Raw genomic sequence first — 14,424 nt, 5'->3', positions numbered from 1 at the left:
CCGGGCGACTCGGAGCCCGAGCGGCCCAGGACCGGCGGAGGTCCAGTCCCTCCGACCACAGCTCACTTCCGGTCTGCAGACATGAGCCCGGGCTGAACCGAGTGCGGCGCGGGAGGCTCTCGAGCCTCAGAGCTGCGGGAAGGGAGGAATGGAGGATGAGCAGCAGCACCGCTCGCGGCCTCGCCCAAAGGTGACCACCTCGCGCAAACTCCCCTCCGCCTTCGCTTAACACCCTGTGCGCCTGCGCGTGCCTCTTGCCGGGCGGCCGTGCTGCGCGACACTGCGCCTGCGCTAGGGTTCTGCCGGTGAGCCTGACTCCGCTAATTTCCCCTACCGCTGCGCGCGCAATACCCTGTGCGCATGCGTGTCCGCTTCGGCCTGGATGGCTTTTGCGGGTTAAACTCCCTCTGCGCGTGCGCGGCCCCCCTCTCACTCCAGGAGCGCGGCACCGCGCGGCCCCCAATGCGCATGCGCCTTGCTTGCCGCGCGCCCGGGGTGGCAGAGGGTCGCCTTGAGACAGAACCGGGATTCCCGTCCTCTGTTCTGCTAATGGCTCTCCGCCCTCCTGCGATTCGCGAGGGTCTGAGTTAGAAAGCTGCCTGCCCAGGGGTTTCTGATGAGATTGTGGACCCACGTGAATTCGGTGCATTCGCCCTTGAAGGTTTTAAGGAAGCCGTGAATTGTCCCGAAACAGCTTGTGCGGGAGGGGATGGTGGTGTTGGGTGCTAGCGGGGTTCACGCCCCGAGGTGGGGTGCCGGCTCGGCTAGCCCCTCCTGCCCACTCTCGGGTCCTCCATCCCCCGTGCCCTCTCAGCTCCGGCCGCCCGGAAGGAGCGGCGGCAGCGGGCGAACCCACGGCACCCAACGCGGCCCTGCGTTCTCCAGCCCGGTCATGGTGCCGTCCCCTCTACTTGTCACCGTCTGTACAGATGTCCCCTCCTCTCAGGCCGTTTTCCTATGACCACCTTATTTATAATAGGGCTGGGGTCGGTGTGCTCCTGGTTAAACCGCTCCCTGCAGAGCCGGCATCTCATGTGGGCGCTGGTTCAAGTCCCGGCTGTTCCACTTCTGATCCCGCTCCCTGCTGATGCGCCTGGGAAAGCAGCAAAGATGGCCCTAGGGCTTGGGCCCCTGCACCCATGCGGGAGACCGGAAGAAGCTCCTGGCCCCTGGCTTCTGCCTGGCCCAGCCCTGGCTGTTGCAGCCATTTGGGAAGTGAACCAGTGGATGGAAGATCTCTCCCTCCCTCTAACTCCGCCCAGGTTTTGGAGCCCACTGTGTTTGGAAACTGTTTCTCTGTAGGGAACCCTTGGGGCTCTGGAGCTGCTGTCCTGCGTGGGGCAGAACTTCACCCCGCCCCACCCCCTTGGGGCCCCACACCACAGCAGATGTGGCCAAGGGCAGCCCAGCTAAGAGGACGTTGGGAAAGGCTGGCAGGGCATGCGCTTAGTGAGGGGGGAGTGGGGTCCCTCTGCTGCCTGGCGGCCACGTGGCCCAAATATCTCCCCTTGGGGCCTGGTTCAGATCAATTGTGACGCTAGGCATGGCAGGCCCGGCCTGGGGAGGGCAGGGGAGGCTGCTGTCGGTCACTGTGTGTCCTCCTCTCTGTCCCCAGATTCAGAGCAGGGTCCTGTTCCTCACCATCTTTGCGGCTGGCATTGGTGGGACTTTTCAGTTTGGCTACAACCTTTCCATCATCAACGCCCCGACCTTGGTATGTATCTGTTGTGACTACCGTCCTAGAAGGCACTAAGGGAGAGCTGACGGCTGCCCACTGGCCGGAGCTTCAGCCCAGTGTCCACTGGGTGGCGCTTGCTCCCATGTGTCCCTCTCCTCTGGGGTGTCCCCGAGGTGCCTGTGGGCTGGGACAGGGCTCTGCGTCCTCCGCTGAGACCACATGTGCTCCCTCGTCCTGGCTTGATGACACCCCTGCCGCTGGCGCGGGGCGGGAGCCTAGCCCAAAGCCATGGTCTCCCGTGTGTGATTCGTATTCAGCAAGACGGTTCACAGAAGGATTGAGGGCACCTGGAGAACGCTCGTGGACATGGAGAGTCAGGCAGTGCAGATCCGTCACCCCCACGCCCCACCCCCCATGGAGGGACACCCGGGAGGCACAGTTACCAAAGCCGGGAAAGAGCAGAGCCCTAGTGACTATTGGCCAGGGTCACGGCAACCTTAGGTGACCTCACGGGGGTGGGGAGGAACCAAAGGAACAACTCCCCCTCCCCATCCCTCTCCCCCGCCTTCTCTGCGGTCCTGCTGATGCTCCCCACTGGCCAAGTTCAACAGAAGCCTGCTCACAGGTGTGGGTAGGGGCACAGCTGGGGTGAGAAAGGTGGCAGTGACTCCAAAGGGGTACAAAAATACAGCTTAGTCTTCGGTTCTCCCAGCTGGAACCCAAGAAGATGGTTCGAGGACACCCCCCCCCCCCCCTGCTTACAGCCAGTTGGTCAGAATGTGGGAGGCCTGGGCCTGTAATTAGCTGAAGTGGGGGTGGGGAGCAGTCATGTGGGGTCTGGGGCCCTAGGACTTGGGAGCAGTATAGATATAATGTCACTCTGTTCCTGGTGCTGAATCAAAAGGCCAAGGACCAGGTTTGAGAAAGGTTTAATCTGTCTACCGACGAGGGCGCCAGCAGATGGCCCACCTGGAGGACTGCTGTCCTGGCCAGTGAGGGCGGCCCGGGGTTCTTACGGAGGCCGGGCTGCTGAGCCAGGGGCCGAAGTCTGAGAACGGTCATCGGTCCCTGGGACGCTTGCCTGATGGCACCACCTCAAGAGCAGGGCACAGCCGGACGTTCTGCAACACGAAGCCACTGCCAGATATGGACCGGCGGGGATCTGAGAGATGCAAAGTATCCTGCCAAGGGACTCCAGTCAGTCACACGCCCAGTGGTCCTCAGACCTGAAAAAGCAAAAGAAAAACATGTTTGGTTCGGTTTCCAGAATGAGATTAAGTTGTAGCTCAGTGTGGGCAACTGCCATACCTTTGCCATGAGGAGGTGTGGTGTGAGTGTGGAGGCCCGGTGTCTTCCCAGAGATGGGTCAAGGGAGAGTGGCCAGCACCACGCTATGGGAAATATTGCCTGGGGCAGAGAAACCGGCCTGGCGCCCTGCACTTAGGAGAGACTCGGGCCAGTCGGTTCCTGCCCCACAGAGCACTGTGCGGCTCGGCAGATCTGGTGCCTGCCCTGCAGAGGCCAGGGCCCCTTGAGGGAGAGGGCTGTGTCTTGCCCAACACTGCCCCCTCGTCCCTGTCCCCAGAACACTGACTGGCATCTCTGTCCACAGTACATTCAGGAATTCACCAATGAGACGTGGCAGGTGCGCACTGGTGAGCCACTGCCTGACCGCCTGATCCTGCTGGTGTGGTCCATCATCGTGTCCCTTTATCCCCTGGGGGGCCTCTTAGGGGCGCTCCTGGCGGGACACCTGGCCGTCACGCTGGGAAGGTAGGTTCTTCCTGTGTGGTGCAGCAGGTGCACGGCCCAGAGCCGCTCCTCACTCTCACTCTGCTGTGGCTTCACTTGGGGAGAGGGGGTCCCATTTCCAGGGAGCTTTGGTAGAGGAGAGAAAGCCAGGACTCCTGACTGCTGGCTCCAGATGCTATCCAACATCGAAGGAGTACCTTCCCCAGAGCTCTGCTTTTTTCTCATGTATCGGGCACTTCTGGGATAGCAGACAACAGAGTGATGCTAACGAATCCAGAATCTATAACAACTGGGGCTGGCATGTGGGCATCCCATATGGGTGCCGGTTTGTGGCTCGCCCAGCTGCTCTGCTTCCAATCCAGCTCCCTGCTAATGCACCTGGGAAGGCAGCAGAGGATGGTGCCCCACGTGCTTGGGCCCTGCCAGCCACTTGGGAGACCTGGATAGAGTTCTTGGCTCCTGGCTTCATCCTGGCTTAGACTTGGCTGTTGTGGTCATTTGGATAGTGAACGCGTGGATGGAAGTTCTCTTTTTCCAGACTGCTGTAGCTCTGCCTTTCAAATAAAGAAATCTTTTAAAAACTGTAATAACAGGGAGGATATGGGCCACGTCATACAAAGGAAGGAAGTGCTTAAATGCTAGGGCTTGAAGGGCAGCAGCTCTCAGCAGCCAGCACTGGGGCTTTCCTTGGGCAGGGAGCCTTTAGGGCTCTCAGCCCCAGCCACATGCCATCTCTGACGTCATCATCATCCAAGAGCCAGGCTCCAGGGAGATGTGTTGCTACTGGTCCACCTTGGGTCACCTGACCATGCCGGGGGAGGAGTGGGAGGGAGGAGGATGTGGAAGTCATTATTACCACCGTGTTATGGTCGTTGTTGATTACAGTTGGACTTACGGCCAGTCCAAGTTCATAACGGTGACAGGAGACCCAGGAGACCTGAGCCTGGGTTCACATCGTGTCACTGGCGTGCTGTTGACTTTGGGCAGAAGGCCGGCCCCCTGTGGCTTCAGTGTGCTTGCCAGCACAGTGGGCAGTCATGGGCAAGCCGTGTGGCACTTCTGAGCTCAGGATCAGGAACCCAAAGCTGACACTGCCCCGTGGCAGAGCAGGTGAATTCCCATGGTCCCCTCCTCAGCTTGCATCTGTGCCGCTGGCCAGGGCGCTGGCACACAGGCCATCCTGAAGGGTCTGAGAAGTGGTGCTGTGGACATGGAGGAGACGGGAGGGCTTGCACCTGGCCTGCCCTTCCACCCTAAGTTCCTGTTCCTCCCCCTAGGATTTTAGTGAGCCCAAGAAAAGTGCATTAGTCCCTTCGTTTTACAAAGGAATCTGGGGAGAACAGCGCTGAGTCTGAAGGGAGAAAGTCCTAAGATGTAAATTCTGTCATTGCAGGCAGAAAGGAGAGGGATTTGGGTTTGTCAGGGTTAGAGTGGGAGGGTCCTCCCCTAGGCAAACCACAAGTGAGCCTAGACCCGGCTGTGATGGTCACGGTCACTCCCAGGTACAGAGCTTTGACACCTGGAAATAGTTCACACACACCATAGACACACACCACACACACACCATAGACACCAAACACACACCATAGACACACCACATACACAGACACCACACACACTAAACACACACCATACACACACCACATACACAGACACCACTCACACCACACAGACACACACCATACACACACACCACAGACACATACACTGCCCACAAACAAATCACAGACATAGACACTACAGACACCACACACATACTGCTTACACACTACAGGTCCACCACAGACACACATACACCACAATACCCCCCACACTGCATGCACACCACAGACACTGCATGTATACCATAGACACATACCACACATAACTCATACTGCATGCACATCACACACATACCATAACACATGCCACAGACACACAGACACAAGACACTGCACACACACACCCCGCAGACACATACCACATTCACACACACACTACACATACCATAAACACACACCACATACATACACTGCATACACACCACAGACATACACCACAGGTGCACACCACAACCAGACAGTGCACATACACACACACCCCCAACAGGTGCACACCCCAGACACACTGTATACATACCATAGACGTACACCACAGGTGCACACCACATACACCATGAACACAGACCACAGGTGCATACTACACACACACATACACTGCATATACAGCACAGATGTATACCATACACACACACCAGACACTGCAGACACAGTGCACACATATCATACACACACACACCACACATTATACACACACACCACACATACATCACATCACCCACACAAACACCATACCACACCTAACATGACACACTGCACACCACACGCATATCACACACAAGCCTGTGTGTGTCATCAGGGAGGGCCCCATGCACTGAACCAGCGCCCACCTCACTGCTGCCTCCTGCCGCAGGAAGAGGTCCCTGCTGGTGAATGACCTCTGCACGGTGGCTGCAGCTGTCCTGTTTGGCTTCAGCCGCCGAGCGGGCTCCTTTGAGATGATCATGCTGGGCAGACTGCTCGTGGGCGTCAGCGCAGGTACGGCCGCCTCCTGTCCGCGCATCCACCCCTTTCTTTCCTTCCTCCGGGGGTCTCCTAATTCGATCCACCTTTCATTCATGCACGCCTTTGTTTTTGCAAAAATGACTACAAATAGTTGATCTTCAGAGTCTCCTGGGACAGACACATGCGGCCGTAGAAAGATGATCCTAGAGCAGACGGCCGGTGCAGTGCTTGACGCTGCCTGGGCCCTGCACCCCAGGCTGGAGAGCTTGGGTTCCGGTCTCAGCTCCACTTCAAGTCCAGCGTCCTGCTCACGTGCACCCTGGGAGGCAGCAGCTGATTGGGTCTCTGCCACCCACATGGGGACACCTGGATGGACTTCTGAGCTCCCGGCTTCTGGCTGGCCCTGCCCTGGTTGTTGCACTTGGGGAGTGAACCAGAAGACAGAAGAACTCTGTTTCAAATAAATGGAAGGAAGGGGGGGGGGGAGGGGAGAAGAGGAGTGAGTAGGCAGCCGCAGCAGGAGCAGCCAGTGTAAGCCTTGGCTTCCTGAGCCCCAGGGACTTGCGTCCGCCCTTTGCTTCCTGCCCCACCAGCCCCCTGGGAGGCCTTCATGCCTGTCCCAGCAGCAGGATCTACAAAGAGCTCTGTACACGGGGTGGGAGGGGGGCTCTAGCAACCGACCAGGAAGGGAGCTGAGGGGCTAACACCGTGGCACCATATGGGCAGTGGTTCTTGTCTGCCTGGGCGCTCCACTTCGGATCCAGCTCCCTGCTAATGTGCCTGGGAAAGCAGCAGAGGATGGATGGCCCAAGTGATTGAGTCCCTGTCACCACGTGGGAGACCCAGACGAAGCTCCTGGTTCCTGGCTTCAGCCCGGCCCAGCCCAGCTGTTGCGACCATCTGAGAAGTGAACCAGTGAATGCAAGATCTCTCTCCCTCTCCCTCTCTCTCTCTCTCTCCCTCCCTTTCTCTCTCTTTCTTTCAAATAAATTTTTAAAAAGGGAAGGGGAGGTGATCTCCCCACACTGTGAGGGAGAGGCCCTCGAGGCCAGAGCCCAGCACACCAGGGGCTGTGTGGTGCCTGCCGAGCGAGGCCAGGCATCCAGGGCTGCACCTGCAGCTGACACGCCCCCTCTGTGCACCCGTCCAGGTGTGAGCATGAACGTCCAGCCCATGTACCTGGGAGAGAGTGCCCCCAAGGAGCTCCGAGGAGCCGTGGCCATGACCTCAGCCGTCTTCACGGCCCTGGGGATCATGATGGGACAGGTCGTGGGACTCAGGTAAGCACCCCTCCTCTGGGGGCACCAAGTGGTTCTAGGGATGCTGGGGGGGTGGGGGAAGCCTGTCTTCACCTGCATTTATCCCCTGCCCGATGGGTAGATTGAGGTGTGGCTTCTTTGCACGAAAGCAATGAAGCCCTGGCCAACACACCACACAGGTATCAGCCAACCACACTCTAGTGTGAATCACCTTTGCCCAGGCTCTGCAGTTCAGGGAACAGAGCATGGGTGCTCACAGACAAGGGGTTAATGGCTGGAGCTTTAAGAAGAGAGAACAGAGGAGGGGGCAGAGCTGAGACCCCTGGGGAGGCTAGTTGTAGGGACGAGGGGAGCAGGGGCCCTCTGCCTGGCTGGGAGGTATCTTCACGTCCAGACGTAGAGCTGGGTAGGAAGAAGCATAGGACAGTGCAGGTCCTTTGAAGGCAGCTTGGTGGGTAGGCAAGGGGTTAGGGGGCAGGTGGGCAGAGTCGTGGCAAGGAAGCACCTGACCCAGCCTCTCCTCTGTCTCCCCAGGGAGCTCCTGGGTGGCCCACAGGCCTGGCCCCTGCTGCTGGCCAGCTGCGTGGTGCCCGGGCTCCTCCAGCTTGGCTCCCTTCCCCTGCTTCCCGAGAGCCCGCGCTACCTCCTCATTGACCGCGGAGACACCAAGGCCTGCCTGGCAGGTGAGTCGCTGCCCTTGGCCAAGGGGAGCGTCTGGGCCCCTGTCTCTTGGGAGTCCTTGCCGCAGCAAGGCCATCCTTCTCTTTGTGCCCCAGTGCCACGACCTGTCCACACATCCAGAAAACTCTTTATCCGAGGGGTTGGGGCAGGTCAGACCCAGCCACTGCCATCCAGGGATCCCCGCAGAAGAGCCACACCTGCAACACAAGGTAAAACGCCGGTGCCAGACCTCACTGCCTGGCACCAAGTGGCTGATGAGTGTCTTCGTCAGACAGCTGTGCTGCGGCCCGCTGGGCTGGGCTGCAGCCGTGCGGCTCTGCTGTCCTTGCCTCTCCTTTGACCTTGGCCCCGACAGGCTAGCCTAGGAAGGGTCGTGGTGGCAGCGGCACACGCAGGCAAATCCAGGGGCACAAGCACTTTCCACCACCTTTCCCTCGCGCCCAAAACATTCCACTGGCCAAGGGGCATCTCGCTGCTGAGTGCAAAGTCTAGAGAAGGACGGTTCATGGCACATCCTCCCACTCCGTGGAGGCAAGGACGTGGGGGAGGGGCAAAGGCCAGGGCCCCTTAATTATCTCACCACCGTGGCCAATGGTGTCTCTCCCCGTGTGTCTAGTCCCACCCTCGGGTCTCCAGGGTCTCATCCAGTCATGGTATCGGGCTTGAGGTCCTGGATCCTAAGATCACATTAAGTCTAAATATGTCTTTTTAAAATTTGAGAGGGAGGGAGAGAGAGAGAGAGCACTACTCTGGAGGCCCACAAATGGCTGTAATGACCAGGGCTGGGTCAGCCAAAGCCAGGAGCCAGAAACTCAATCCAGGACTCCCATGTGGGCAGCAGGAACCCAACCCCTTGAAGCATGACTGCTGCCTCCCAGCATCTGCGTTCGCAGGAAGCTGAAGTCAGGAGCCAGAGCTGGGGATGGAACCCAGGGCTCCAGTACGGACGCAGGTATTAGTAAATGCCTTCTTTTTTTTAAGATTTATTTATTTGAAAGTCTTGAGTTACACAAAGAGAGGAGAGGCAGAGAGAGCGAGAGTGAGAGAGAAAGAGAGATCTTCCATCTGCTGGTTCACTCTCCAATTGGCTGCAATGGCTGGAGCTGTGCTGATCCAAAACCAGGAGCTTCTTCCAGGTCTCCCACACGGGTGCAGGGGCCCAAGGACTTGGGCCATCTTCTACTGCTTTCCCAGGCCATAGCAGAGAGCTGGACCGGAAATGGAGCAGCCAGGACTCAAACCGGGGCGATTCAGGCTGGGGCGTTAACCTACTGCACCACAGTGCCGACCCCTGTAAATGGCTTCTTAACCTGTAGGCTAAACACCTGCCCTTCATGTACGTACCTTCTCTTGATCCAGAGACCAGGGGCCTGGGAACACAAGTCAGGTGAGACAAGGAGACCACATCGAGGCGGGCAAGGGAAGTGTACGGAGAGTCCCCGAGCCACAGGGACTCTGAGGTGCCCCTGGGAGCACACGGCCAGGGGTGTGTGTGTGTGTTCCTGGATGGCATGCTGGCTCCGCCCCCGGAGAGCGACTCCTGGCCTGCACTTCTCCGGGGCTCCAGTGTAGCCCTCCCAGCAGTTCTCCCTTCTCCTTCACCTTCCTGACCCTTCCAGACCCTTCCAGAAGACAGCACCTGCTTCCTGTCTCTACAAAGCTGGGGCACAAAAGTCTGTATACAATGTCCACCTGCTTCAGTCTCTTTTCACGCAGGCTGGTGGAGGTTTCGCCAGTACAGCTTTCTGAAAAACCAGATGGGTTTTCTGTGTGTTTGGTCTCTGTCCCAGCAAGCCACACCCACCACTGCTGTTGAGCAAGGACCCGAGTCCTGTGCTGGCCTCTGGGCATTTCCAGTGCCCTCCGGTCTTCTGATTGCTCCCCCTTTCACCTCTGAGGGTACATGAGGCTCTGCTTTAAGCCTTGACTCTGCAGCTGTGGCTTCCTGGCTGTGCTCCGGTGTGAGCTTTGCCCTCAGATGGACACTTCTGGAGAGGCTACAGATGGGAATCAGGTGGTTTTTTTTTTTTTTAAGCTAACCTAGCAACTTCTGGGATGTGCTAAATTTAACTGGACTTTGTCCCTTCTGAATCCTGCTTGCACACAGGCCAGTGTTCTGAGCGCCCATCTGGTGTCACCTCGTGGTAAGGGTAGAATATTCAGTTCACGTTTGCTGCGCTCGGAGGTTTCTGCTCGGATTCCTAAGTGAGCATTCGGTCTACTGCTTCCTTCCTTCCAGGCTACTGCACCACGTAGCATGGGGTTCCACTTTTCCTAAGGGCTCTCTGCCTCTTCTTAGAACCCAGCACTCTAGGTGAGGGGGCCTCAGCAGGTTTGAGGCAGGGAGGCGCACGGCAGAGCAGTTAAGTTGCTGCCTGCGTGCCCACTTCGAGTCCCGGCTTCTCAATCCAGCTCCCTGCTAATGCACGCCCTGGGAAGCAGCAGGTGATGGCCCTGGTGCTTGGGTCCCTGTCACCCACACGTGCAACACTTGGATTGGGTTCCAACCTCCTGTTTGACCTGGTCCAGTCTTGGCTGTTGCAGGAATCTAGGGAGCAAACCACCAGACAGGAGATCTCTCTCTCTCTTTCTCCCTCTCTCTCTCTCTCTCCCTTTCAAATTAAAAAAAAAAAAAAGAATTTTAAAGCTAGTAGAAAATGAAAATAAAAGGTACATTTGGGCCGGTGCCGCGGCTCAATAGGCTAATCCTCCGCCTTGTGGCGCCAGCACACCGGGTTCTAGTCCCGGTCGGGGCGCCGGGAGACCAGGAGAAGCACCTGGTTCCTGCCTTCGGATCAGCGCGGTGCGCCTGCCCCAGCAGCCATTGGATGGTGAACCAACGGCAAAGGGAAGACCTTTCTCTCTGTCTCTCTCTCTCTGTCAAAAAAAAAAAAGTACATTTGATACCAAAAATCTTGAACTCTATGCATAATTTGTTCTTGATACGCATTTTTCATAAAGTTTTTGAAGATCTCCTATGCATAGATTTCAAAAAAAAACTTTTTTGCACCCAAATAAACGTGTCTTTTAGTTCCATTTCCATGCACCTACTGAAGCACCTTTGTGTCGCAGGTGCCCATTGTAAGCGTGGCTATGCCTGGTGCCAACTCAGAGCTGTCTCCCTCTGTCCTAACACCCCCCAGGGGCCTCTGAGCCCGGAAGTCACAGCCGGGCACACGTCTCGCATCTCCTCCTAGGACCCCAGGGCCTAGCCAGTTTGTTCCCGTGGGGACGAGACTAGAGCGAGCAGAGTGCGCTGGGCCCGCGGCCTAACCGAGGGCTGCCTACGCGGAGGGGTGAGGGGCGGGGAGCGACAATGGCCGTGTGCTCCCCACCCACGACGTCCCGCTGAAGCTGCACTGGAGGCGGGGAGGGGAAGGGGGCGCTCTTGGGGGACCTTAGCGGTACGGGCGGTGGCGGGGCGGCCCCCTTACCCGGCCCCGCTCCCTCCAGCGCTGCGGCGGCTACGGGGCTCCGAGGACGTGGAGGAGGAGCTGGTGGAGCTGCGGGAGGAGCGGGCTGCCTGCGGGGCCGGCGGCCCGCGGCGCCCGTGGCATCTGTTGGGCGACCCGGCGCTGCGGAGGCAGGTGGTGAGCCTCGTGGTGCTGGGCAGCGCCATGGAGCTGTGCGGCAACGACTCGGTGCGGCGCGGGGCGCGGGCGGCGGCGGGGGCCGGCGGCGGGGGCGGGAGCCTGAGCGCCACCCACGCCCGTTCCCCGCAGGTGTACGCCTACGCGTCCGCAGTGTTCCGCGCCGCGGGGATGCCGGAGCACAGGATCTCCTACGCGCTCGTGGGCACCGGCGCCTGCGAGCTGCTCGCCTCTCTCGTCAGTGTGAGTCCTCGCGTCCAGCAGCCCTGCCGGGGGTAGGGGTGGGGGGACCCGGCCCTTTCGGCTCAGCCAACAAGCACTGATTGAGCGCCTGCTGTTTGCCGGGCACTCGCCCCACCGTTCTGAGATGGGATTGGCCAAGGTCCTCTGGGGAGTGCACGATGTGATGCAGCTCCCCACGAGCGCCCTTAGCGTCCTCTGCCGCCGAACCCAGGGCCCCCAGTGCGCCTGTGTGTCTGAGCACTCCGGCTTTCTTCGCAGAGTGCGGTGGTGGAGAGGGTGGGCCGGCGTGTGCTGCTCATGGCGGGCTACTGCCTCATGACCTGCTGGGGGAGCGTCTTCACGGCCGCCCTGTGCCTGCAGGTAGCTAGGGATAAGGGGAGGGGCTGGGAGGGAGGGGGCGGCCGCTTCCTCCTTCGCTTCACCCCACCCCACCCGTGGCAGGACTCCTACCCCTGGATGCCCTACCTGGCCATGTCCTGTGTCTTTGGCTTCATTCTCAGCTTTGGCATTGGCCCTGGTGAGTAGCCCAAGGGTCTCTGGGCTTCTGGTCTTGCCAAAGGCACCCTGGATGAATGGGGGAGCCGGGCCCGGCAGCCCACCTGTGCCCAGGCCCCTGGGAGGGGAGAGAGTGGCTGGAGGAGCGCCCCAGGGTCTGTTCCAGTCCTGCTCCTGTCCCCGCCTCTTGCAGCTGGAGTGACAGGCATCCTGGCCACTGAACTGTTTGACCAGACTGCCCGGCCTGCTGCCTACGCGGTGTATGGGGTGCTCCTGTGGACCATGCTCTTCCTGCTGGGGCTGGGGTTCCCCTTCCTCATGGTAAGCCTGCCCTGCCCTGTGGCACCTGTCTCCGGCGGGGCCCCTGTCAGCCTAAGAACCCTGGAGGCCTCCGTGGGGGAGGGGTCCTGGGAGAAAGGAGCCGGCCCCTCCCCCTGGTCTCCAGGCCTTTCCTTTGGAGGCCAAGAGGCACACCAGGTCTTAGGGTCTCTCTTCACCCACAGGAGGGCTTGTCCCACTTCATCTACGTCCCTTTCCTCGCCGTCTGCGTGTGTGGGGCCGTCTACACCGGCTTGTTCCTTCCTGAAACCAAAGGCAAGAGCTTCCTGGAGATCACCCAGGAGCTGCACAGACTCAACTTCCCCAGGGACCCCAGGTGGAGGGGCCCAGAGGTCCTTCAGTTCACGGAGCTCTAGCCCAGAAGGCACGGCGTGGGCCCACGCCAGTGCTGCCCAGTGTCTGGGCTGCCACCACCCATGCACTCCTGCTTGGTGTGTGCGGGGGTGTGTGGCCACGGTGCCAGGTGCTTAGCCATCAGTGGTGAGCCAGCCTGCGGCCCAGGTCTGAAGGCAGTTCAGTGGGAGGCAAGGACGAACAGTAGCAGGCCGGTGTAGCAGGGAGGCCTGCGCTGTGTGTGTTTGGGGGAGCAGGATCAGAAATGGACCATCAGATGAGCTGGTTCCTGTCACAACTTTATAGAGGCCTAATTTGCATGCAGTCCCCCGTCTCCACCCAAGCCTGCGCTTGATGAGTTCTGACAGCTGGGCATAGCCGTGGAACACCTGCCCCATCGAGACAACAGGGTCACATCACCCTGAAGGCACCATCCCGCCCTGGGCTGCCAGGGCCCCACTCCACCCCCAGCCCCGGAAACCAGGCTGCTGTCATGTGAATCCCCGCTGTGCGGAGGCATGTGAGTGTCTGGCTTTTGGAGGCTCATGCGTGTTGTTGCATGTGGTCGAATGCATTTCTCTGTATTACTGAGTAGCTAGCCCCTGTGTGGATGTCTATCTGTTTACCTGCCAGTGCACATTTGGGTTGTCCCTGAATAAAACTGCTGGGGACGTTCCTACACAAACTGCTGTGTGGATGTTTTCCTTTCTTGAGTGTCTGCGTGGCGGTAACACAGTCCCATCCACCGGTGCTTTATAAGCAACGGAAGTTTATTGCTGGTAGTTCTGGAGGCTGGGACTTGCAGGATCAAGGCGGGGGCAGGTTCAGTGCATGCTGAGGGCCTGCTCCTGGACCACCCTGCTCGCTGTCTCCAGGCTCTGCTGGGGACCTGTGGCCGGTGGCGCCATGGGGACAGTAATCAGTGTGGACAGGCCTCCGTCTGCACTCCCATGCATCCATGTCTCTCCGGTGACCTCAAGGTGTGTGGCGGATGCTCCTCTGAGTCCCAGGAGGGCAGGTTTCTGAGCAGCAGCCCAGGACTCAGGACGCCGCACTGCCTTTAAGTCAGGCCGCTGACTATAAACCTGAGCCAGGTGCAGCCCCCTGGAGCCCGCCCATGGGCCAGGCTCGCAAGCAGCGTGCTGGCAAGCAGTGGGCAGGGACATAGTCTCCCACTCCACCTCGATGCCCACCGTCAGGGTCTTCATCCAGTAGTCCATTTCCCGCTCTGGGACACCTGGCTGCCTTGCAGGAAGATCAGGTGGCACGGACTTCAGCCCCTCCTGCGTGTTGGGACGTGGCCCTTGTCTCACGCGCGCTCCACACCCGTCCATGGGAAAGGACTCACTGCCTCTGCAGTGAAGAAGCCAGCAACGCAACTCAGGGCAGAAAGCCCTGCCCACTCCGCCCAACATCTTGCATCGTGGGGCCGCCCCGAGCCGGAGCCTGCCCTCTGAAGCATGTGCGCCCAGCCTCCAGAGGGAAGATGCTGGGGGGGTCTCCTGGCAGAC

At 59.4% G+C, this 14,424-nt stretch overlaps 1 protein-coding gene across 6 annotated transcripts; it reads left to right on the top strand.

Annotated features, from left to right (window-relative positions):
* Positions 1-13,032, top strand: SLC2A11 (solute carrier family 2 member 11). Of its 6 annotated transcripts, none has more exons than XM_062182495.1 (13): positions 1-190; positions 1,616-1,714; positions 3,291-3,451; positions 5,882-6,006; positions 7,124-7,253; positions 7,767-7,915; positions 8,009-8,122; positions 11,367-11,554; positions 11,636-11,746; positions 12,005-12,106; positions 12,188-12,263; positions 12,435-12,562; positions 12,745-13,032. In XM_062182495.1, exons 1-13 carry the CDS (start codon positions 149-151, stop codon positions 12,934-12,936), a joined length of 1,617 nt encoding a protein of 538 aa, XP_062038479.1. In that variant the 5' UTR covers positions 1-148; the 3' UTR covers positions 12,937-13,032. The 6 variants fall into 6 exon arrangements, with proteins under 6 accessions (XP_062038479.1, XP_062038483.1, XP_062038480.1 ...); XM_062182496.1 differs by lacking the exon at positions 1-190 and adding an exon at positions 500-643; XM_062182497.1 differs by lacking the exon at positions 1-190 and adding an exon at positions 500-661 and having other exon boundaries at positions 11,367-11,503.
* Positions 13,033-14,424: the final 1,392 nt, after the last annotated feature.

The sequence above is a fragment of the Lepus europaeus genome, chromosome 23 (genome assembly GCF_033115175.1).
Source record: "Lepus europaeus isolate LE1 chromosome 23, mLepTim1.pri, whole genome shotgun sequence".
NCBI lineage: Eukaryota > Metazoa > Chordata > Mammalia > Lagomorpha > Leporidae > Lepus > Lepus europaeus.
The sequence above is the reverse complement of the archived record's forward strand: the minus strand, read 5'-3'. Positions and strand labels throughout refer to the sequence as shown.

Coding starts and splice junctions, on each gene's coding strand:
- SLC2A11 (XM_062182494.1), top strand. CDS start 617: ATGAGATTGTGGACCCACGTGAATTCGGTGCATTCGCCCTTGAAG. Junction 3,452..5,881: donor CTGGCCGTCACGCTGGGAAG/GTAGGTTCTTCC, acceptor CTCCTGCCGCAG/GAAGAGGTCCCTGCTGGTGA. Junction 12,264..12,434: donor CAGCTTTGGCATTGGCCCTG/GTGAGTAGCCCA, acceptor CGCCTCTTGCAG/CTGGAGTGACAGGCATCCTG.